Genomic DNA, 25039 nt, shown 5'->3' with positions numbered 1-25039 from the left:
TAATTGATCTTCCATGATTCAAATGGTGGTGTGTTTGTACCCTTAATTACATGATCTTTGCACCATATTTTAGCATTTAAAGCATCTAATTTGGGCCTTGTTGTTGATCACCAAACATGGGGTTTTGTATGATTTTCGGACTGCCAAATAGGGGCCAGACCGCACGTGCGGAGGTCGTGGTCGCACGTGCGGAGGTCGTGGCCACACGTGCAGAGGTCGTGGCCGCACGTGCAGAGAAGAGGAAAAAAAATGGGAGAGCATACTATTTTTGGCTGCTCGAGCGGTGGAGAGGGACCGCACGTGTGGTCCATGTCCGCACGTGCGGAGGGGGTGGCCGCACGTGCGACCCAGGTCGAAAATCCCGTTCGCTCCGTTTTACGTGCTTAACCCTTAGCTCTTTTTGGAATTTGTGTTTGATACTTTTTGATGATTGTACATGTAATTGAAATGTAATAATGAAAGAAATGGTTTAAAAGGAGAAAGAAACTAATGTGTTATCTATGTGTGTAGGACACACCACAGGAGGAACCACCGCTCCACAACAATACTTTGAGTAACAATACACCGAATGTACATTTATTTACTGTTAATATCTGCGATTAAGGTTCTATTTTCCGACAGTTACGACATTAACATATGTGTTGATTGGAACTCGATGGAAATTTAATGTTAAAAGGATTATGTACATTTTTGTACATGTGTGGGCCGAAAGGCTGTTCAGTATATTTCTGGGCCGAAAGGCTGTTCTGTATTTCTGGGCCAGTAGGCCATTCTGTTATGACTAGGCCCAAGGCCATTCTGGAAAATAAAACAGCATCAGACTAACTACTTGGAATCCATTTTTGTGTATGCACTGTTCCATATTATGATTTAAATTGAATATTAAACTGTTTACGTACTGTTATTCACTGAGCTTGTCTCACTCTGTAATTTTGTCTGATTCTGTAGGTAATCAACTTGAAGGTCAGTCCTAGCATCGATATCATCTATCTTTTGTCAACCTAAGGACAACCAGGCACTTGGAGCAGCCCTTTGCATGCTAGTGCAGTTTTGCTAGCCCTTGTCATTTTGTACTAATATTTTGTTGGCCAAAGTTGATTGTATCTAATGTTTTGTATGTGCCCAATTTCTGGGCTGAACTTGTAAATGTATACGTATGTATGTACCTTATTTCAGATGTATGTTCCCTATACGTCTATTTGTGAGTCGTGATCCTGGCATATTTATAGTGGCTCAATGGATGTGTCTGCATGTTATTCTATTATATTAACGCTTCCGTTAAGGCCCCGGATATTATATATAGCAGGGTAAGTGTCTGTTTCTGAGTAAGTCATGCCCGAAATTTTAGGGGCAAGTTTGGGGCGTGACATGGACTTCCGTGGAGATTGCAAATTTCCCCAGTTAACTACATAAGAATCCCAATAATTAGCTTCAACCCTATTACTTCTTCTTAGTGACAAACTGCCATAAAGAACCACACTCCATAGAAATCTCTATAACAATTTTCTAATTCTATAATCACTAGTAGAATGAGCCATCATAATTTCTTGGGTACCCTCAATAACTGACAATCAGAATTTAGTAACTTAGAAAAAATAAATAATTTAGTAGTAGTAATAGTAGTGGTGGTGTTGAACTAGTGATATTATCACCACTAGTCAAAAAGTCACCATAGTCTTCTCTTCATCACAAACACAAACCCAGAATTGAAGTGTTCAATCCGCCTCGGCTTCTTTGGGACCGGAGGGTAGCTTAGGCCTCGTTTGGGAACCCTCATTTTTAGCCAAAAAACCAAAAAGTTACTAAATTAGCCAAAAAGCCAACAACCCATACCAAAAAGTCAAAGATTCTCCTTTCTCTCTACTTTTTGCACATCTTTTCGTAAAAAGTCAAAAAGTCATTCCAAACATACTAGTTTTTTTTAACTCATATTTTAGCCAAATAGCCAAAAAGTTACTAAATTAGCCTGTTCCCAAACGAGGCCTTAGTATCACTGGAATCTTGTGCTCTGGAGATGTCGGGGTGCGGCATTCATCATCGGCGCAATCGCTATTGCTGCCACTCTTCGGTGTCTGAATTGTGGGAGTTTCGTTGGTGGAGGGTTTGATTCTGATGGTGGCTAGTTGGAGTTGGGCCAAGCCTTGTTGGAATTCTGACATCTTGTAAATTGAGGTTGGTTTTTTGTTTTTTTTTTTTTGAGGGAGAGGAAGAGGTTGGGGAGGAGGACAAAAAATGAAGGAGAGGTGTGTGTATATATAGAATTAGAGAGAGAGAGAGAGAGAGTGTGAGTGTGTGTGTGTGTGTGTGTGTGTTTTGAAAATATCCCTTATTTTGAACCATTTTGATACGAAGAATTAAAGTGATTTCAGTTTTGATACGGGAATCAAAGAAATCTCCGCATTGATTAAGCTCTCCCATAGCTTCTTCTGTGTTGAAGAAGAAGAACACTGAAACGTATGTTATGAATACCAATTATGAATGAATACTTCACGTATGTTAAACGTATACCAATTAGGAATGAATCTTAATCTTTGCATAGCAAATGAATCTTTGCTGCTGTTATCTTCGCTCTCTTAGTTGCCTTCACGTGGCTTTCCATATTAGAACAAACTCTCCTAAGCAATAGACCATATCTGACCATATCAGACAACAGCAACATTTTGAATATTAAATTATTTATTTTGTTTCATTTAACTAAACAATAAGCATTTTCTTGCATTTTTTGTCCTATTTTTTTTTTAAAAAAAATTCAGACAAATTATTATTATTTTTTTGGATATAAATTTTTGAATATTTTAAAATTCACATAAATAAAATAATGGGACTGTTTGGTGTAATATTTAAAAATTCACATAAATAAAGCAGTATGTCAAAAACTAAAATAATGACATAAATAAAATATATGAAATAAATAATGACAAATAATATTGAGATATTTTCAAAATAAAAATTATGTGTGTTTGGTCATAAATAATATTTAATTATGTGAATTTTTAAATATTTATGTCATTATATTTATGTCAATAATATCTATGTCATTATTTTACGTGAAGTATACATTTACTTTGGTAGGTATTTTTAACTAAACCCAAAATACCTTAAGAGAGCGAAGATAACAGCAGCAAAGATTCATTCATAATTGGTATACGTTTAACATACGTGAAGTATTCATTCATAATTGGTATTCATAACATACATTAAGTGTTATTCAACACAGAAGAAGTTATGGGAGAGCTTAATCAATGCGGAGATTTCTTTTATTCCTATCAAAACTGTCAAAAGCACTTTAATTCCATGTATCAAAACTGTTCAAAATCAAGGATATTTTCAAAACTCTCTCTCTCTCTCTATAGTTCTATATATACACACACAAACCCAATAACAAGAAGAAGATGAAGAAGGAAAGATCAGAAAAACAGAGAGAGATGTGATTGGTTGCAAAAGATTTTGTGAAGTGCTTTAATTTTTTAGATTTCAAAAAAGGTATATATCTAGGAGTTTTGGGACATGAACATTTTTTTAATTTGTAAATGTATGCATAGGAGCAGAGTTGTGGACCATTATATTGATTCAATCCATCCAAGGGCTAGAAATGATTGGTTGTGAAAATTTCTTTGTTTGCATTGTAGAGTCATCATTTTTCCGTGTTGTAGAATCATAAAATTGGTAAATTTATAAATTGTGTGCGTTGTAGAATCATAAAATGGGTAAATTTATAAATTTTCTTCGCATGAATTGGAAATAATATTAAAATAAAATAAATTTCTTTGCAAAAAGGAAACTTCTATATAAGTGTGCATCGTAGAGTCATAATTTGTGCGTCATAGAATCATAGAATTTGTAAATTTTCTTTGCAGGGATTGGAAATAAAATTAGGGATTGGAAATAAAATTAAAATAAAATAAATTTCTTTGCAAACAGTAAACTTCTATATAGGTGTGCATCGTAGAGTCATAATTTGTGCGTCGTAGAATCATAGAATTTGTAAATTTTCTTTGCAGGGATTGGAAATAAAATTAAAATAAAATACCTTTACAAATTTACAAATACCTTTACAAATTTACAAATTTTCTTTGCAGGGATTGGAAATAAAATTAAAATAAAATAAATTTGTATAGAAGTTTCATTTTTGCAAAGAAATTTCTCCAACAATCATTTCTACGACGCACAAATTATGACTCGACGATGCACACTTATATAGAAGTTTCCTTTTTGCAAAGAAATTTATTTTATTTTATTTTATTTTATTTTTATTTACAATCCTTGCAAAGAAAATTTACAAATTTACAAATTCTATGATTCTACGAACGCACAAAGTATGACTCTACGATGTACACTTATATAGAAGTTTCCTTTTTGTAAAGAAATTTATTTTATTTTAATTGTATTTCCGATCCTTGCAAAGAAAATTTACAAATTTACAAATTCTATGATTCTACGACGCACAAATTATGACTCTACGATGCACACTTATATAGAAGTTTCATTTTGGCAAAGAAATTTGTTTTATTTTAATTGCATTTCCAATCCCTGCAAAGAAAATTTACAAATTCTATGATTCTACGACGCACAAATTATGACTCTTTGATGCACACTTATATAGAAGTTTCCTTTTTGCAAAGAAATTTATTTTATTTTTATTTTATTTCCAATTCTTGCAAAGAAAATTTATAAATTTACCCATTTTATGATTCTACAACGCGCACAATTTATAAATTTACCAATTTTATGATTCTACAACATGCAAAAATGATGACTCTACGATGCAAACGAAGAAATTTTCACAACCAATCATTTCTAGCCCTTGGATGGATTGAATCAATATAATGGCCCACAGCTCTGCCCCTATGCATACATTTACAAATTAAAAAAATGTTCATGTGCCAAAACTCCTATATATATATATATATACACCTTGTTTGAAATCTAAAAACTTAAAGCCCTTCCCAAAATCTTTTGCAACCAATCACATCTCTCTCTCTCTCTCTGTTTTTTTTATCTTTCCTTCTTCATCTTCTTCTTGTTTTTGGGTTTGTGTGTGTATATATAGAATTATAGGGAAAGAGTTTTGAAAATATCCCTGATTTTGAACAGTTTTGATACGAGGAATTAAAGTGATTTTGACAGTTTTAATAGGAATCAAAGAAGTCTCCGCATTGATTAAGCTCTCCCATAACTTCTTCTGTGTTGAAGAAGAACACTTAAATGTATGTTATGAATACCAATTATGAATGAATACTTCACGTATGTTAAACGTATACCAATTATGAATGAATCTTTGTCGCTGTTATCTTCGCTCTCTTAAGGTATTTTGGGTTTAGTTAAAAATACCTACCAAAGTAAACGTATACTTCACATAAAATAATGACATAAATATTATTGACATAAAATAATGACATAAATATTTAAAAATTCACATAAATAAATATTATTTATGACCAAACACACATAATTTTTATTTTGAAAATATCTCAATATTATTTGTCATTATTTATTTTAAATATTTTATTTATGTCATTATTTTAGTTTTTGACATACTGCTTTATTTATGTGAAATTTTAAATATTCAAAACTTTACAAAAAAAAAATTTGACTGAAAATTTAAAAAAAAAAAATAGGACAAAAAATGCAAGAAAATGCTTATTGTTTAGTTAAATGAAACAAAATAAATAATTTAATATTCTAAATGCTGCTATTGTCTGATATGGTCTGTTGCTGAGGAGAGTTTGTTCTTATTTGGAAAGCCAAATATGGAAAGCCATGTGAGGGCAACTAAGAGAGCAAAGATAACAGCAGCAAATATTCATTTGCTATGCAAAGATTAAGATTCATTCCTAATTGGTATACATTTAACATACGTGAAGTATTCATTCATAATTGGTATTCATAACATACGTTTTAGTGTTCTTTTTCAACACAGAAGAAGCTATGGGAGAGCGTAATCAATGCGGAGATTTCTTTGTTTCCCGTATCAAAACTGAAATCACATTAATTCTTTGTATCAAAACGGTTCAAAATACGGGATACTTTCAGAACACACACACACACTCTCTCTCTCTCTCTCTCGTTCTCTCTATAATTCTATATATACACACACCTCTCCTTCATTTTTTGTCCTCCCCAACCTCTTCCTCTCCCTTCAAAAAAAAAAAAAAAAACCAACCTCAATTTACAAGACGTCAGAATTCCAACAAGGCTTGCCCCAACTCCGACTACCCACCATCAGAATCAAACCCTCCACCGACGAAACTCCCACAATTCAGACACCGAAGAGTGGCAGCAATAGCGACTGCACTGACGATGAATGCCGCACCCTGACATCTCCCGAGCACAAGATTCTGACAATGCTGAGCTGGCCTCTAGCCCCGAAGAAGCCGAGGCGGACCGAACACTTCAATTCTTGGTCTGTGTTTGTGATGAAGAGAAGACTATGGTGACTTTTTGACTAGTGGTGATAATATCAGTAGTTCAGCACCACCACTACTATTACTACTACTAAGTTACTTATTTTTTGTAAGTTACTAAATTATGATTGTCAGTTATTGACGGTACCCAAGAAATTATGATGGCTCATTCTACAAGTTATTATAGAATTAGAAAATTGTTATAGAGATTTCTATGGAGTGTGGTTCTTTATGGCAATCTGTCACTAAGAGGAAGTAATGGGGTTGAAGCTAATTATTGGGATTCTTATGTAGTTAACTGGGGAAATTTGCGATCTCCATGGAAGTCCATTTCTCAAGGTCTTTCTTTTTCGTCTCGATTTCCTGGTTATTTGTGGCTAATGGGGAAATGAGCCAGTTTTGGGAGGATGTATGGAAAGGAGAAATGTAACGCCCTCAAAATTTTAACATTAAACCCATCAATATAGGCATACATTGATATATAAAAGTTCCACTTTCTTCTATTCATCAGAGTTTCATTACCAAAAGTATTACATGTTAGCAGCAAAAGGAAATGCCCTACGGGCTTACAGCTTTCCAAGTTAACACTTGGTTACAACAAAGGAGTGCTAACTCATTTACACATTAAGCCCGTGGCTTTGAATATACATGTAATACATCAAAGAAATAAAACAACAAAAATCTGCCTGCCTCTAGCCTCCTAAGCTACGTCCTTGGAGGTGGCATGCTACCTGTACCTGAAAATGATATTCTCATATAGGGTGAGCCACAGCCGAGTAGAAATATACTAAACCAAATATGAACAATGACTAAAAGATTAGCAGTTGATAGATGGCTAATACTGATACTTTCCCTTATCACATTTTACGGTTTCATGACATACAAGTCCATGTTACAATCCATTTTCCAATTCTTTTCAAATTCTCAATTTATAACCCTGGCTCAGAACCTGGCCAAACAACTTATATGAGACAATAACTCACATCAAGCACTTTCCCATTTCATCACAGATAAGCATACAAACTATATCACACACCAACAGATAAGCATACAAGCTATATCATCACTTCCACAGATATGCATAAGAGCACTATCACACTTCCAATGACAAGCATATGAGCTCTGTCAACACATTACTAGATAAGCATATGAGCTCTATCTATGGAGTCCATCCCCTATCTCCTCCCAACAACATCCGGTTTAGAGGTCCATCCCCTATCTTCCCCTAAACCGTGGAGTACATCCCTGTAGACACCCCATTTTTGACCGTCCTCAAGACTTGGACGTCACCGTTTGAACACTTGGTGCTTATCCATGTTTGTGTTCGTTTGGAGTTCCCGGAGGTCTCGGCTCGCGTGCCTTGCCTCAGGATCTCCGAACTCGACTGTTTAGTGTCTGGTTTTGCACCAAACACTTATGTTTTGCCTTGGAAGGGCAGGGTAAGGCTTGTGGACCATCCCCACCCATCACCGGCAGTGGCTAGAGGTCACCGGCTGGTTTTTGCTGCCACCGGCAATGTATATTGCCGGCCGGCACTATTTGTTGCCGGTCAGCACTTTTTAGTGCCGGCCGGCACTCTTTTTGGCCAAGATGGCATTTTTGGCCGGCCGATTACTGTGCATCTACTTTTGCAGATATTTTAAGACAGCTGTCTTGCTTTTGCTCCCCTCCATACACGTGTATGGAGGGATCTCCCTCTTATGAAGCTTGTCTTGTAAGCTTTACAAGACAAGAAGTGCCATATAAAGAGAGAGGGGTCTCTTAGCTTAAGAGGTTAGAGAGTTTAGATATTTTGAGAGCAAAAACAGCCATTGTTAAGCTCTGATTTTAGGGTTAGGGTTAGATACACTTCCTATCTCTCTTTCCCTCTCTTTTGTGCTCTAGGTGTTTTGTGTCTTACTATTTCACACAAACACCTAGTGTTTCACCTTCCTTTGGTTATTGAGGTTCTAAGGGACTGGTCTTGAAGTTTTGGTGTTGGATTCAAGCTAAGGAAGGCCATTGGAGCACCATTTGTGAAGGGGTCATCAAGGGTAAGAAACTAACACCTTTATTCCCCATTTTTGCACCTTGTTTATACCTATCTTAAATTCGTTTTTGAGCCTAGTGTATAACACAAAAAAGTTCTGTTTTTTAGTCCTCTTGATTGTTTGTTAAGAGTGATTTGTGGTTTGGGTAAGTTTGAACACCCTTAGGCCTTAAAAGGCCTCATTTTGTGCCCTTTTGTGCTAGCTCCGGGATTTTGGTGTTGGGGTCTCTTCACCACTGAAATCTTGAGGGATTTCAGTGGTGAAGATGATGCCTTGAAGTCCCAAGAAGGAGAGGGCCACCCCCTCTCCTTGTTGTCCTTGAAAAGGGCATGTTTTGGCCTCTTGAGAGAGCATCATGCTTGAGTGTGTGTTGAGCATGTTTAGGCTATTTTGCATGCTTATATATCCATAATATAACATGATTTTAAGTTGGTTTTGGTACTCCATGCATGCTTAGCATAGTTGCCTTGTAATGCCATGTTATTGCCTTAACATGTCTTAAGTTGTTAGCCTTTGTTGGAGCATGTTTTAGGCTTAGTCTTGTGAAGATTTTGTGCATGTTTTGCCATGTTCTAGGTCTGTCCTAGGTTGTTTGGGTCGAATTTGGCATGCATCATATAGCCCCTTTGCATTCCGGCTTGTTGGCCTTAAGTATGTGAATGTATAGCATGCTATCCTTGCATTGTTTTGGTGATTTGGGACCATCCACCATGCCATTTCAGACCTTATTGTATGCTTGAGAGCTCACATTTGATGTCCCTTTAATGCCTTGTAAGGTTGTCATCTCATGCTCCATGTTTTGGTGTTTATGCATGCCTTTGTTTTTGAATCATTTAGATGCCATCTAAGTGGTCCTTAGGCCTTGTATTAATGTCCTAAAACTCTGTTTTTTGGTCAATGATTTCATGCCATGTTTGGTCTTGCTAAGTGTAGTCCAATGCTCCATTGGTTTGTTTTGAGCACTTAGGCCATTTGATGCATGCTTGGCTTGATTTATTGCTTGGTTTGGCACCATGTTTTAGCATGATTTCAATGCTTATGTTGCATGCTAATTAGTCCATGATTCCCCCTTTCAAATGTGTTTGAGGGTTGTTCAATTTGTGCCTAAGTGTTGGCCTTCAACATGTGTATGTGTGCATGTGTATTTGGTCCCTCATATTATAACATTATGGCTACTGTTTTAGGCCTATTTAGAGCTGCCTAATTCATGTTTAAGTCCATCTTTCTATCTATTTGCATTGCCATATGTATGCTTGTATGCTTGCATAAGCTTGTCCCCATGCCATGTTGCATCCTTAGTTTGTATGCTTAGGTTGCATTGCATCTTGCATGCATGCCTTGTTCCTTGACTTGATGATAGGAATTGGGCCTTGTTTGGTTTGATTGGTTTGCATTGCATTTGAAATCAAAGTTGCATACTTGGTTCTTTGGGCCATCATGCATGGAAATGCGTGATTGGTGGTCCGAGAATCGAGGCACATGCCCCTTTGAGTCATTATCATGATAAGGGACATGGTTGGTGCATATATGCCTTGAATTGTGCTGCCATGCTTTGCCTTGCCCTCTGTTGCTGTCATTTGCAGATTCTGCAGGAACACTCTGCCGACCGGCAGTGTAAGGTGCCGACCGGCAACAATTCCTCTGCCGACAGCTTCATTTTGTGCAGATGGCCACACACCACTGCCGGTGGTAATTCCACCCAGCCGGTGACACTCCCCAGTGTCCAGGGATGTAGTCCTGAGGTTTTGACAGCCTCCAGAGGAGTGAAGGAAGGAAAACAGAGGCAGCCTATGCATGGCGGCGCGTTTCCCGAGGCAGTTTACTGTTTTCCTAGATTAGTTAATTTGTTATTAATTAATTAATTTGTAATATTTAATTAGCTTGCGTAGTTAATTAATTTGTATTATTTATTTGGTCCCTCCGAGTGAGGGCAAATCTGTAATAAGTGTGCGTGGGTGGTGTGTATGTCTTCCAATCCCCACTTCTTTCTTCCCTTTTATTTACCTGCTTATGATGGTAGATTAGGGCACGTTTAATTTAGCATACCTTATGCTATGCATGTGTGCATCCATGCATTTGTATTGCATGCATTAGGCTCGGTACATCACGCTAACTGCATTTGTACTTCAATTCAAAAATTGAATATGTGATAGTTGATCGCATGTCATATGCCATGCTTAGGTTAGCCGAGCCTATCTAATTGCATCCTGTATGTGTTGCATTAGGCAATTTAACTTGAACTAGGACACGCATGTTTGCTAACTAGTTTACTGTTTTGGCACGGAGTACGATGTAAGTATTTTCGCTTTAGCATCCCGCATGCGTGTGAATGTTAACATGACAGCATGTTTACCATGTGGCTAGATGCTTATGTGATAAAATGTTTTGAATGCCTGTGGGTGAAGGTTGGATTGTTTGAGTTGGAAAAACTCATTGAAATCCGTGTTTTAGCCTACTTGCGAGTAGCAAATTCCAAAGCATTTTCAAAACGAACGGATATGCAATGTTTCTTTCCAAATTTGGCAATCTAGTCTATACTTGTTTGCTGCGCGCATAACATAGTAATTCTAGGCTAATAAATGGAATAAGAACACATAACGTTTTCAAAATCAGACAACATGGTTAGTAGAGGCCGGTCTTCGGACCGGGCGACAGGGGGTGCTCATAACTGACCTTCCCCGATCGTACCCAAGCTCCCGAGCCGAGACAACTCCGGTGATGACGGACATGTGGCCTTCGGCACCGAGTCAGGGTTTCCTAAATTCCCCCATTTTAAAAAAATATTTAGGTGGCGACTCTGTATCTGGCAAAGCAGTCCATGTTTGGCACTACTTTTTCAAAAATATGTTTCTCAAAACGATTTGCCAGATTTGGACTCTTTGGTTCAGATTAAGAACCGCGACAACAAAAATCGCGAGTCCGAACTGTACCAGCGAGTCCGTCTGCCATTCCTGAACAGTTTGCCGGAGGCTTGTCTTGTCAAGGCATGTCCATAAGGCTGACCGGCTATGGGCTCTTACAGCATGGGAACACAAACCCCGGTTTTTACCGAGGCACCCTTTTCGACCATCCGACCTAGTGCATATTCGGATCCATAGTGACCATTCCAAGTTAGGACAGGTTGCTTACCCGACGTTAGGTTGTTTGAAAAACCGTTGTGTGCGTAGTGAAACCCTAGCTCCTGACAAAATAGGACAGGGAAACCCTACCCCAACATAGGGGTGTTTTTGTTCTCTTTACTTGCTATGTGCTTCTAGAATGTATTTCTACAGGGAAAGTACATGTCAATTTGCAAGTTTGAGTATCAAACCTGAGGACACCAGTACCAGTATCAGTTATAAGAATCATTTATCCGCGGGTATCAGGGTTCAGTTTTCGGGAACAGTGATTTCTGGGAACAGTGATCAGCAGTAGAGTACAGTTGTTTGGCTACACCCGTGTTTGATCAGTTTGGGCTGAAATGCTGTCTGTTTTTCCTTTCAAGGGTTCAGAGAGTTGCAGAGTTGATACAGAATAGCCAGTGTCTCCCCTTGCTGAGGCAGGATTTATGACGGCACAAAATTCAGAAGAAATTGTGGTTATGACGGCTGCATTGGAGCAGGGAACCGCTCCGCAGAGTGAGGCCAGCATCAATATGTCACATCCACCCAGGTCGCCCGTTGTGCACCCGGTCTGGGCTCCCCAGTTATATCAGGCTCGTGAGCCCACCACCTTTGAATTGATGGGGATGATAGGTGACCTCCAGAGGTCCGTGGCCGATCTGGCCTATGGAATGTCGGCTTCACCGCCAGCGGCGCCGTATGCCGGGAATTTCGTACCACAGGAGCCCCCGCTACTGGGGCGGATTGTGATAGAGCTCAGCCAGCCAGAGGTGGCTTCCAGCTACAGCCGCGACATGCCAGCACCGACCCAGACCCTTGATCAGGCTGAGGCTAGAGGAAAAGACAAGGCAAAGGTAGATGCCGATCCTATTGAACAACTGCTGTGGGCAGTCGAGGCTCTGAAAGTCAGAGGAATGACCAAACAACAAACATCTGCGATCGTGATCAAAGCTGTGGATGATGCTTTCCCCACTCCGATCAAAGGCAGTTCAAGCCAGGTAAAAAATCGGGATGGGCCCCGTCATGCCCAGACAATTCTTGTAGTTCCCAACCCTGCACCAGGAAAGGTTCAAAAAGCCAAGGCAGTGCCAGCCGACCCTTTCGCTAGCGCATCTGGCAAGAATCCTCAAACTTCAAAGTACCTGCCCCGAGGGCGCAGGGTCTTTCACGACCTCTACATGCCTTTGTCTAGGGCATTGCTAATATTGGCAAAGAATGGGCATCTTAAACCTTTGGAGCCTCGACCACTCCTGAAGAATCTCGCCGCCACGCATGATGCTACCTTGTACTGCGCGTACCACCAACAGTCCGGTCACAGTACCGATGGATGTTCCCGCCTTCGTCATGAAGTGCAGGATTTGATCGATAACAAGGTTATCCTCCCACCCACCTCAGGCAAGTCCGTTACCACCCAGTTATTGGATTTCGAGGACTCAGATACTGCGAGTATGTGAAGTGAACCGCCTGCGGGCGACATTTGGTGTATTTTGGATGTAGCGTCTGGTACGCATTTTTGAGCATCGGTGAAACCGAGTTTTGTAAATCCTGGCTTGGATATCGAGTCTGTCTTTTGTTTTGAGTCTGTCTCTTTGTCTTGAGTCAGTCTTTCGCTTAAGGGTCTGTCTTGTTGTATCGAGTCAGTCCCCTTTGTATATAATACTAGGTGATTCTGGGGTTGTTGTCCCGAACACCGTTTTGTTATTATCTGTTTTTGTTTTGAGTCTGTTTCTGCCAAGGAGCCAGTTACACCAATCAATCCGAACGGAACAGCTGTTGCTATCTCAACTTCATGCTTGTTTTCAGCATAAGGGCCAGAGAATTTGATTGGGCTGACAGCACATCTCGCCTGCTCTCCTACGTGCCAAACTCATTGCATTAACCTAAGTTTTTCAAAAAAAAAACTTTTGAACACTGCGGTGATGAAAACGAAGAGGAAGGAGTTCCTCGGGTTTTGCAAAATTTTGATCATTTTGAGAGAAAGAGAGGCGTGCTAAGCCTTTTAATGAATGAAATCATGCTTGTCGGCGTGAGTACTGAGAAGGATCCTGGCCTGATCCAGATTGGTTCCACACTATCTTAGATTAAGAACCGTGACAATTTTAGAGTCCTGAGCTGTAGTGACCCCAAATGAACAGAACGGGTGGACTCGTTCCTCCTGGGGCGTTCGGGGACGTCTACAAGGTCCCAAGATAAAGGATATACAATATTTTCATAATAGTTAACTCAACATTTCTACAGGGAAAATTTAACTCAGAGAAATTTCAATTTTCATAGATAAATTTCTCTGATTTCACAGACAAATTTTTCTAAATCGAGTGAAATTTCTCTGAGTCGGGCAAACTTTTTCTGAGTTGAATTTTTTTTTTTTTTATGAAAATGTTGAGAGACCTTAACTAATAAAAAAATATATTTTGGACATTTCCTACCATACAAGGTTAGAGAGGGATAATTGGCTATTTTTTCCAATTTTATTATTAGATAAAAAATATTTAAGAATTTTATTTTTTTAAATAAAAAATTATGACAAAAACATATTTATAGTTTTTTAAATATAAAGAAAATTCATATTTTAAATAAATTTTAAAAAATAAGTTTATAATTTATCTTATAATTAATAATAATCATTTTCAACTTGTTTTGGTGGCAAAATCCAAATGTGCCCTAGAAATGGGTTTTACCCCCAAAAACTAACAAAAAAAAATGGCTTCCTTTCTGGGGGTTTTGGGACCAAGACTGAAGCAGGCATCGCTGCTCTGGCTCCATGGTTTTAGAGACGCTTGCTGTCTCCACAGGGTCCTCATCTACTGTTTCAGGTTCTCTCTCTCTCTCTCTCTCTCTCTCTCTCTCTCAATTTTTGATTCCTTCATTCAATTTTTTTGACATTTATGTGTGTTGTATTTTTCTACGGAAGTTCTAAACAGCTTGCGATACGAACTGGGCAGTGTTTTCTCTTAAACGGCTTGATTTTCTTAGGAAGGTATATCTCTCATCATCCTTGTTTCTTGCTTACTGTATAATAATCATATGCATATGTATTTGTGTGTATCTATTCATTGCTTGAGAGTCCCACATTCCAACTCATGCTAGAATGTGCTTTGTGTGCAAGTTCTAAGTTTTTCCAGTTTTCTGGAGGTTAATCTTCCAAGGGTTCATATTTCTTGCTACATATCGTCAATTGATGTATTGATTCTTTTTTGTTGGATTTTGGACTGCAAACCTAATATCTTAAAATTACTTAAATCTCTATCACTTGCAGTATCTTTATCGTAAACTCGGTTGTCATTCCAACACTACAATGGATATTACCTGATCAATGCCCACATTCTGGTTCTCAAAAATTGTGCTCATCTGGTGGTATTTTAAAACTTTACTCATTCTTACGTCTTGGACTTCTACAACTCTTCTATGTGAGTAAACGCTTGATAATTAATTTTCCTTGTGCTCTCTTACGTAATTTTTATATTATAATATGTTGTGAGAAAATGTCTTTATACTAATTCAACTAATTGCCATTTAATTTAACTAATCTCTTTAGTGGGAAAATTGCATTCGATATGATAAAATTTTGGTTGTGTTATGAAGAGCTTACAAGTTAGGTAAAAGTATAAGCATGCACAAGAAGTCATGCAAATTCATAAGCATGTGGTGAAATGTGCTTTCTAGCTCCTTATATTGGAGGATACTTATTAGCCTATATTATTATTGTAAACTTGTCTTCTTGTAGTTTCCCTTAGGTTACATGTGGATTTGAAATGAATGGATCTGAATATAATCATTTTAAGGACTGTGGCTAATATTTAGGTTTAATAGCTTAGATATAGATTTCAACAAGATGCATAGATAGATTTGATTTGAGAGCAATGATTGCATTCAAATAATTAGGTGAATGTGTAGTTATTCCAAATTCATCTTAAGGAGGATTCTAGTTGTACAAAGATCCCCAATAATACGTCTCGTTACCACTACACTATTTTCTCCTTTAGATCTCTTAAGTATGAACAATTAACAAGAGCTAGGCCTCTTATATAACTTTAACCCCAAATATCTTTGTCTCAAGTCCATGTACTTAAAAGAAACCATGGTTTATGTTTCTATAAATATATATGTAGTTGTGTATATATACACATTTTCCTATATATATACATTTATGTAGATTTACTGTAGAGCATAGAAGGAATTGGTTGGCACTTCTAGAGTATTAGGTAACTGTTGTTCTAAAAGTTAGCACTAAAATGGGTAAATTGGTATTGGAAAAGAAAATAAAGAAATTAATGTGAAAGAATGCAGCATGAAATTTTAGCAGATGGGCTTCACCAACAAGAGAAATTTTAGATGCCAAAACCATGAGGATGTTGGTGGTTGGAAATTGGAATTTTAGTAGATCCTTCTGTTTTACATCCTGTTTTGTTATTCATTTCGAGTTGTGAATTTCTTCCTTTTCAATTTGATGAAAGATATTGGGAAGGCTAGAGTTGCTATAAAACTTAAGGCTAATATCATATTATTGACGTAGAACCAAGAGGAGCCTCGTGCACTAGGAATGCCCATTTATTACTTTCTTCTAGTTTTTTTTTTTATCACTTGAAGAAAAGCATGTGATAGTTGAACAGAAATTGTTGAAATGATTTGAAAGTGCTCTATCATATTCCTTTTATTGTGTAATGTGTCAGCATTTTTGTATAATTTCTGTTTTTGCTTCCTCTATAGGAAATTTATTTTTAGCTATAAAAGTTCACTTTGACCGTTACTCATTATTTCATTTGATTAATCCTTACAGGTATTTTGGTTCTACCCATTGTATGTATTCAGCTTTATTCTAAGCAGTTTGTGGTATTGCCCTTTCCTTTTGCTTTACCCTTGTTACCCTTTTCATTATATTAGATCTATGCTAAAGCAAAGACAAGAAGGATGGTTTCTGCATCTGTATTGCTGTTTTTATTATGTGGTCCATTGTTGTATATATTTATTTATTTGAGCATGGTGACCTTGGCTAGTACTTGACCTTTTCCTTTTTGCCAGCTAATCTGTTGTGATATGTATATTTTTTTACTCAACAATATTCATCCACATAAAATCAAGTGTGTTTTTTATTTTTATTTTTTAGCCAAGTTACATTTATCAGGACAACATTACTACTTTTCTCAGAAACATATGATTTAGTTATGCTTTCTTGGTGATTTAGCCACTTGCTGTACAAGTAATGTAAGACAAGTGTGAAGAAAAGTGTCCTACACGCATTTCTAGCAAAATTGTAGGAGAGGGTTGTAGAACTAATAATACAAATGTTTGAAGAATTAGATAACTACTTAAGGAGTTAAGCTATTTTAGGCCTTCTGATTCCATTGCATGCTATTTGACATCATGCAGTAGTGATGGAAATCATTTCCTCTATTTATGCAGAATGTTGGAATACTTGATAATTTTACATAATTTTATTCATATCTGCATCTTTTTATACCTCAATCCAGGTACAGTGACATTGCTAAATATGGTTTTCTTGTGATTGGAAAATATGGGCCTTCCTATACAGAAATGTCAATCCAACCAGAGCTATCGAGCTCTTCAAATGCAACTCAGATGGATAAGTGTACTGATATTGGGGGGTAAATTTCCAACTTACTGTTTGATGGTTTCTGAATAGAGACACTACTGCTTTTTTGAGGCATTGTCTTTCAGAACAGAAATTATGTGTTGATTACATCTATGAGTATCAACTCCTGTAAAACATTTTTTCCCAGGGTCGTGATTGGAATAGCCGAACAGGTCTATTCAGTCCTCCTTTTGAGCTTTTTCTTCTTGGAGGTAAAACTGATCTTTGGTCCCCCCCCCCCCCCCCCCCCATCAGTTTATCTTTTTACTGCTTTTCTGTTTTAGAACATTCATTTTAAACTCATTGCGATTTATTTATAATTTTAAAGATAGTAAAGTTCGTTGAAGACTATATGCAGGTTTGTATTACAGGATTTATACCCTACTTTGGGAAGGCTCTGAATTTCTTACTTATTTCCTGGATGCATGCATACTACTGCTTTGAGTATGTGTTGAATTTGCTGATCCTGTTTTTTGTTTGTTTGTTTGCACCTGCTTTTAGCTATATAATTGCCAATTGCCAATTGCCAATTGACATTTATAACATCTCAGGTACAAATGGAATTTCTCTGGATTGAGTTTGGACAAAAGGCTTGACTTCTTTGAATCCAACTGGATATTTTTTGCTGGTTTTGGTATTTTCCTATTCACTGGGCATTTAAGTGGTGATTCTCAAAAACATGTTGGATTTATATATTTTCATGGAATTGATGGTCAGAATTTTAGACTACCCCCTCCCCCATTTAACCCCATGAGATAGGGGGAAAATAGGTTTAGAATCATGTTTCTCGACCATTTGTATGCTTTGGAAAATGATGTTCCCTGGTGATTTTGTAAGGTTATTACAAAACAAAAAGTACTTTTAGTGGCCACTGGCCCCTCGAAGTTACCTATTTGCCTTATCATGCTTTTGTTCTTTATGAAGTGAATATGTGACGTGGACATTTGCTATGAGTATTCATTCCATATTGAATTTGATTAAATGTGTGTGATGCAGAAAGTTTCATTAGTAAGTGCGTACTCTTTCGTGCGAATTTGACTGTCACAATTTATTCAAGGTGTTATGGTAGTACATTGAATAGAGTTATATTTTCTTTAACTTCTCAGGAAACCCCTGCGTTCTGGCTATATTCCTTTTCTCTCCTCTTGTGAGCTACGGGGTCATGTCTATACTCTTTCCTCTGGTTTGTTAACTCTCTCTCCCTCTCTCTCTCTGTGTATATATATATTTTACTTTCTGTCTTAATGTCATTGGTTGACTTTTTGCTCCTGTTCTTGTTCCTGATCTTGCCATGTATATGCATTTTATTTGGATTGATCTTATACTTTTATTATTGCTTTTAAGTTGTTATGTTATACTAGAAGTTGGCTTGCTTTTTGAATAACAAGATGACGAAACTCCAGCATACTGGCCCTTTGAACTTTTGAAGGATTGATTGTAATTCATAACAAAGGCACTTGGTGAAGATTAGTTAACTTTGCCAAATGAATGTACTCTGCCGGAATGACTGTTTTTCCTCTTAAGATTTCCTAACACGACGATGGGACAATGAAAACACAAACTACATTCAGTCTTCTTGCAGGCAAATTATATTTTAGCTTAGACTGGAAGGTTGACTTTTCTAAGTTCCTATTTGCGCTGTATTCTCTTGGAACATCTTTTTTGTGTGAAACTTTGTATAGGGTATTTTCCCACATGTATGATGCTTGCCACTTGGCAGGCCACATCTTATTGTTTGTCATATTTCATAGCTGTATGTTCTAGCAGTTCTTCATGATCTCAAGCATGCTCTAACTTAGGCATTATATTTTAAAGGATTCTCTCTCTCTCTCTCTCTCTCTCTCTCTCTCTCTCTCTCTCTCTCGTCCTTGCTATTTTTGCATCATTATCTATTTTTTCATTTCTTGAGTTGCAACAGCTTTCTAGGCTTAGAGAAAGTTCGCATGTACGTTTATATGCTTGCATTGATGGTGGTAACAATTGTACTTTGTAGTTTGTTCTGACAGCAACAGGTTCAGATGCTGACAAACTCATTACTTCTCAAAGAAGCCAATGGAAGGGTGCAGGTTTGGGAAGGCTTCCAATATTTTTTTCTGCAAATTATTTCTTGTAAGCTACAGTTTCACCACTAATTCGTGTTGAAAATTTTAATTTAATGACATTTTTAATGTATTTAATCATTTTAATTTATAGGAATTTAAGGACTCATTTATTGTCTTTGCTATATTTAATTTGACAGAGATTTACTCAGAATATTTATCTCTGAAGTAGTGAGGATGTCTCGGCAGAGACAGTTTTATGGTTCCCTGTGCTTAAAATCACCACAAAAAAAAAAAAAAAAAAAAAAACCCCATAAAAATGAGGTCATTTAATGAAATCCTGATTTGGTTTTATTCTATACTATATTATAAATGTCAATGTTATTTTAAATGCTTAAAGAATTTCAATGCGCTCATTCAATTTCAAAAGCAAAATTTTACTTTATTTCTTGAGATTTGAAAGTATTTGTACTTATTGGCGTCTTTAAGTTTTTTGCTTTTTGGCAAGGTGAGGTTTTATCCAATATAGGATTTGGCAAGTAGGCTGGATTAATTTTATTCATCTAGTTTCTCACATGATCTAGTATAATATTTTCTGAAGCACAATGGCAAGGGATGTATGCAAATTATGCTAGCAATATAGATTTATTACTTCAAGTTATGCTTGACTATGTGATGAAACTTTGTATTGCTATTTTGATCTTCATTGTGATTTAGATGGTGGAGACTCAAAATTACATGTCTTTCTGAAGTTTTTTTTTTTTTTTTCTTCTAATTTTTTATTAATTTAATTTATATATTTTTTAAAATGCAAAGAGCCTCAATATGATGTTCGAAGGTTGTTTCAAATACTTTGGCAATAATACCAATGATTCAAAATATACTAATTCAACCTTCTGTGTTAGTGTTCAGGTTGTGAACTATTGTTATTTGGTATTAATGCTTCCTAGTTTCATTTTTGAGGATTGTAGAGTGAAAGAAAGCATCTTCCAAGTAAACAATCCGTCATGGAGAGGGTTGTCATAGCAATTTTGCATCTACTTTAAACACAAACGTAATTCTATTTAAAATTCAGTCATCTATAACTATGAAGTCCAGTATTTGGAGGTAGTGCAGAGTATTAGGGAAGAGTATAATTCTAGGAATGGTTTCAATGAGATATTATGGACCAGTGTTGTGAAGGAAGCTAAGAGCTATAGGTTTATCTTTTGGTCCACTTACCCTTCAAGGAAGCACTTTGTGATTAGGGGGATGAGGAGAGGGTGATATGCTTAGATTTTATAGATGATGTTGTGCCAAAATGTTGCTCTACATTTTTGTGCATACATTTTATAATCTTCTTTGTATTGTTACTTTCAGCTGTTGAAAGTTTCTAGCTCTAGATATTTTGGAAATTCACTCTGATGCAAAGGCGTTGCTTGGCTTACGAAAAACTAGATTTTACAAATGTTATAGCAATTGACACATGTTGCTGAAATTCTGTTATACTAGAATCTTGTTATTATGAATCATTTTCTCCATAGCAATTGATACTTGTGGACAGAAAAATCCTATTCTAGTCGAAAAATGAAGGGGACATGGTGCTTTTTATTATTGAAGTCTTAACAAAGGCCACTAATGCTGCATCTTTTAATCCATCTTCTTTTTCTGTAGGATTCGAGTCTTGTCTTTCTTCCCCTTGAAACCTTGAGAACAAATTCATGATAACAAGGCATTCTGATTAGAAGTGACTAGTTGTGGCACACGAGTCATGATTGGTCAAATGTGTAAGTTGAATATGGAAACTTTTTGTACATAGCCAGTGCTTGAATGTCCTATTTTGAGACCGCTTTGCTTTTGGTTCACTGCTTCAATTCAAATTTTATTATACGTATTTTTCATTTATCCAGTATTTTATGGAGCAGATACTTCTTGTTAAATGATGTTCTGAGAAGTCCAGCGTGATGTTTATATGAAGTGCCGCGGCTCAAGGTGAAAGGAGGCAGCGAACCAGAGGTAACCATTCCGTATTTGTATCTGTATCTGTATCTATATCTGTATTTATCTTGTGTTTATAGAAAACAAAGTGTGATTAATTAGGTTCTTATGTACATTACAGACAAGAAACAATACAATGATCGGGTAAGAGAAATGATATGGAGGAAAATGTGTCTAGTAAAATCATAATTTTGTCATTTGGTGGATTGTGTGGCCCTTGTTGCTTAATCTTAGGTGTGACTCTCAACTCCATTGTTGGTCCATTGTAATTGCTGTTTTTTGGGCCTCATTGGAGCTGTGGAAGTTTCTTAGCTGTTTTTTGGAACTTTAGCCTGTTGTTTGTTTCTCAGTCCCTGGTTAGTAATTTTTGTTACCAGTTATGGGGCTAGTTGGTTTCGAGTGTATGTTCAAGAATGCTAGGGAAACTTGCACACCTACTTGTATGTATATATGGAGGATAGGAGAGAGATTGGGTGTCATCGTAGTTAGTTAGGGTTTGGTTTAGTGGAGGTGGTTGATGTGAGTGTGGTTGTGGTGGAGAGGAAAAATATTTCTCTAGCAAGGGTAAAGTTGCCATTTAGAAGTTTTTGACAGTTGACTTGCGAAAGGACCATTACAATATATGTATATATATATATATAAATAAAAGAAGACACTGATATTTCAGGGTCATCCCACTGTTATTTTAGATGAATAGAGATAGGATCATTGTAATTTATACTTTATTTTATTTTTTTAGAAGTTTTCGGGTCATGCCATTGTAATTTGTACTTTAGAAGTGATCTCTAGTGAAACTTACGATAACATGTTGGGAAAAGTGATCTCTAGTTGATTTTATATGCTTTTGAAAAGTGTGATTATAAATTTTGACATGTTAGGAAAAGTGTAACCAGTGACTGCCAATTTTGTAGAAGGGCTCCGGAAAATGAGTTTGAAAATGGCTCCGGATTATCAACTCTTATTATTTTTTTTTAGGCAAAAATTTTCAAAAAAAAGTTTATCAAATTCAAAAAAGTTTAAAATATATTTTTTGGGTGATCTTTAATGAATTTTTTTCAAATTGTTTTTTACTTATTTTTTCAGTTTGTTTAGATGAGTATAGTTTTAGTGTAAAGCGTCATCTTGTTATGTGGTTACAAATATCTGATTTATTTAATTTTTTATGAATAATCTATTTGACTACTCTTATAATATGAATACTTCAAATAATTTGAAATAGTTCGAGGACAAAGGGCCCATCAAGTGGCATAGCAGGCACAACGTCGAACCCTTTTCATTGTGCCATTGTGCCTGTAATCTCACCTAATTTAGGTCTAGTTTTTTTTGAAGTCTTCGAGTTTATATAGTGAAAAAGCTATTATGAATTGTTATATTATTTTTGTTTTTTTTTTTACATTTTTTTTAATAAATATTTAAAAAATAACTAAAATAATTAATTTTCAAACGTGATTTTAATTCACAAAATAATTGGGCCATACATTTAAAACAGAAATGGGCTCAATAATTGTCAAGCTCGTACCAGAAGGAGTGCGGGTACACTATTACGACTTCATTAAATGGTGCACGTGAAGCTCGTGGGACAGTAAATTTATATTCCATATATACACGACCAGACAAGAAAGATCACAAGGCTCCTTACTATAGTAGATAAAAAATTAAATTAAAATTTTAAATCTTGTGATGTGATAATTAATTAAGATATTTAAGGTGATATTCTCTGATGTATTCTCTAATTATTAAATAATTATATTATTTATACATCATTGTAATTAGAAAATAGATTGCTATATCAATTTTTTATGTATATATATATATATATATATGTGTGTGTGTGGCGAATTTGGGGTAGACATTGTTGTGCGGCTTTATGGGCTTATTTCGGAGTCTATTTTGATAATCCGAACTGTTCATATTTTAGAGTACATTGAGTAGAACATACTTGCAAAATATTAAGTTAATCGGGTATCATTAAGCCTTTCATCTACTCACATTTGTATCTTCAAAAATAAATGACGTGATTTAAAGTATTAAAATGAATACACATATGAATGGATGAAAGGGTTAATGATATCCAATTAACTTGATATTTTACAAGTATGTTCTACTCGATATACTTTAAATTGTGAACGGTTCAAATTATCAAGACGAATTCTGAAATAAAGGCCGCACAACAGTGCTTGTTGTGCTGGGTGCACAGCAGGCATCCCAAATCCGTGTGTCGTTATTCATAAATAGGAATAATATATATATATTTGTTAACAATTATTATTTTATTTAATTGCTCCTAAATAATCTAAATATATTAATAGATCCATTGAAATGATTTGATTTGCAGTTATTTATTATAAATAATTTGCCTAATCCTACTAAAATACCAACCGTATCTCACTTGAATAAAATTAGTACACCAATACAAGTAGTGGCATGAAGAGTGGGAGATAGGTTTGAATCCAAGATGATTATGTTCATAGTTGCATATATAATATGAAAAAATTTACTTAACCCACAAGTAAACTTGGATTTCATTTTCGCAGCTTGATATGACCAGAGCACGACCCTTATTTGGTGTAGTAAGGGGGTCTTGAACCCAATCTCAATGTTGGCACATAATCTTACTACTTACAAACGGAATTGAGCATATAAATTATGCAGCTTGGCCAAAAAATAAGATCTCTTAAACACTAGAACTGATGAATATATTTTGCAAATTATTTTTTGCGTACTATCCCAAAACAATCGTTTTGACTATAGCTGGATTTGATAATGATAGTTCGTAGGCTTCTTTTGGGAGCATTAGTCAAAAGTTTATTTTTAACTCATTTTGGATTATATCATATTTCACATAAAATAGTCAAAAAAGTTTAAAAAATAAGTTTTTAACCATTTTTTCAAAACACCCCTTAGAGCTATTGTTAAAAAGTGAAGATCAACCAAAACAACAGTTTTCTAATATTTCTAAACACTTGTACATATTTTTGTTTAATTTTTATACATTTTTGCAAGCATATCAAATTTATTAACTCCTATCATAAAAAATATTATAAAAATTAACAAAGTTTATCACCAAAAAAATAAAATAAATAAATACTCACAAATATGACAAAAAATAGAATTTTGTAAATTTGACACAACCAATTAAAGTAATGTGATTAGAACAATTGGGATCAACATAAAAGTATATAAAAAAAAAAAATTTTGAGGATAAAAAGTATATAAAATTTTGAAACTTGTAGGAGTACAACATTATTATTTTGGTTACAAAAAACACAGGACTTCTTTTTTTATTTTTTTTATTTATTTATTTTTTTAATTTTTTATGGTGACAAAACACATTACCTTAGCTAGGGACAATTATAGAGATAGGACAAGACCTATGGGGAGGCCCATATAAGAAAGTCAAAAACTCACACAAAATAATAATGTGGGAGAATGATTGAGCAATGAAAACAAGAAAGCCATCTGAATTGACTGCCAGGGGAAAAAAAGAAAAAAAAGAAAAAAAGAAAAAAAAAAAAATTACATCTTATCAGAAACAAAAAATATAAAAATATAAAAAATGATAAATATTAATAATTAAAATCATGAATTTTTTTGTAATAATTTTTTAAAATCTGCCCTTAATGGTAATTTCTCCAAAAAAAAAAAAAAAATAGTCAAGTCTTTGATACACATTCTATCTAATAAAATTAATAATTTTTTTTATTTTACAACTAATAATGCAAAATAAACATACAATCAAAATTATATATTTTCATATCAATTGTAAAATAAATGTGGGCAATAAAAAGACTAATCTAACTAAATAACTAATCATATACTAATTTCATAAATTGTTAATGTCTTCCCTATTATCTCTCACCTGCAATTTTATATTAGGGCAAATTACACAAATAGTCCC

General features: G+C 35.5%; 1 protein-coding gene across 7 annotated transcripts; it reads left to right on the top strand.

Moving 5' to 3' along the window:
* The first annotated feature begins 14159 nt into the window (after positions 1–14159).
* LOC114317288 (protein EI24 homolog) lies at positions 14160–22904 on the top strand. Of its 7 annotated transcripts, none has more exons than XM_082900187.1 (13): positions 14160–14348; positions 14447–14512; positions 14792–14942; positions 16313–16365; positions 17004–17138; positions 17274–17337; positions 17484–17569; positions 17677–17789; positions 18232–18308; positions 19119–19234; positions 20818–20930; positions 21069–21159; positions 22631–22904. In XM_082900187.1, the coding sequence occupies exons 1-11, from the start codon at positions 14236–14238 to the stop codon at positions 20852–20854; spliced, it is 1011 nt and encodes a 336-aa protein (XP_082756313.1). In that variant the 5' UTR covers positions 14160–14235; the 3' UTR covers positions 20855–20930; positions 21069–21159; positions 22631–22904. The 7 variants fall into 7 exon arrangements, with proteins under 7 accessions (XP_082756313.1, XP_082756315.1, XP_082756312.1 ...); XM_082900189.1 differs by lacking the exon at positions 22631–22904 and adding an exon at positions 21263–21324 and having other exon boundaries at positions 17677–17759; XM_082900186.1 differs by lacking the exon at positions 22631–22904 and adding an exon at positions 21263–21324.
* Positions 22905–25039: the final 2135 nt, after the last annotated feature.

This window comes from Camellia sinensis, chromosome 12 (genome assembly GCF_055761805.1).
Source record: "Camellia sinensis isolate YWXY chromosome 12, ASM5576180v1, whole genome shotgun sequence".
Lineage (NCBI taxonomy): Eukaryota > Viridiplantae > Streptophyta > Magnoliopsida > Ericales > Theaceae > Camellia > Camellia sinensis.
The sequence above is the reverse complement of the archived record's forward strand: the minus strand, read 5'-3'. Positions and strand labels throughout refer to the sequence as shown.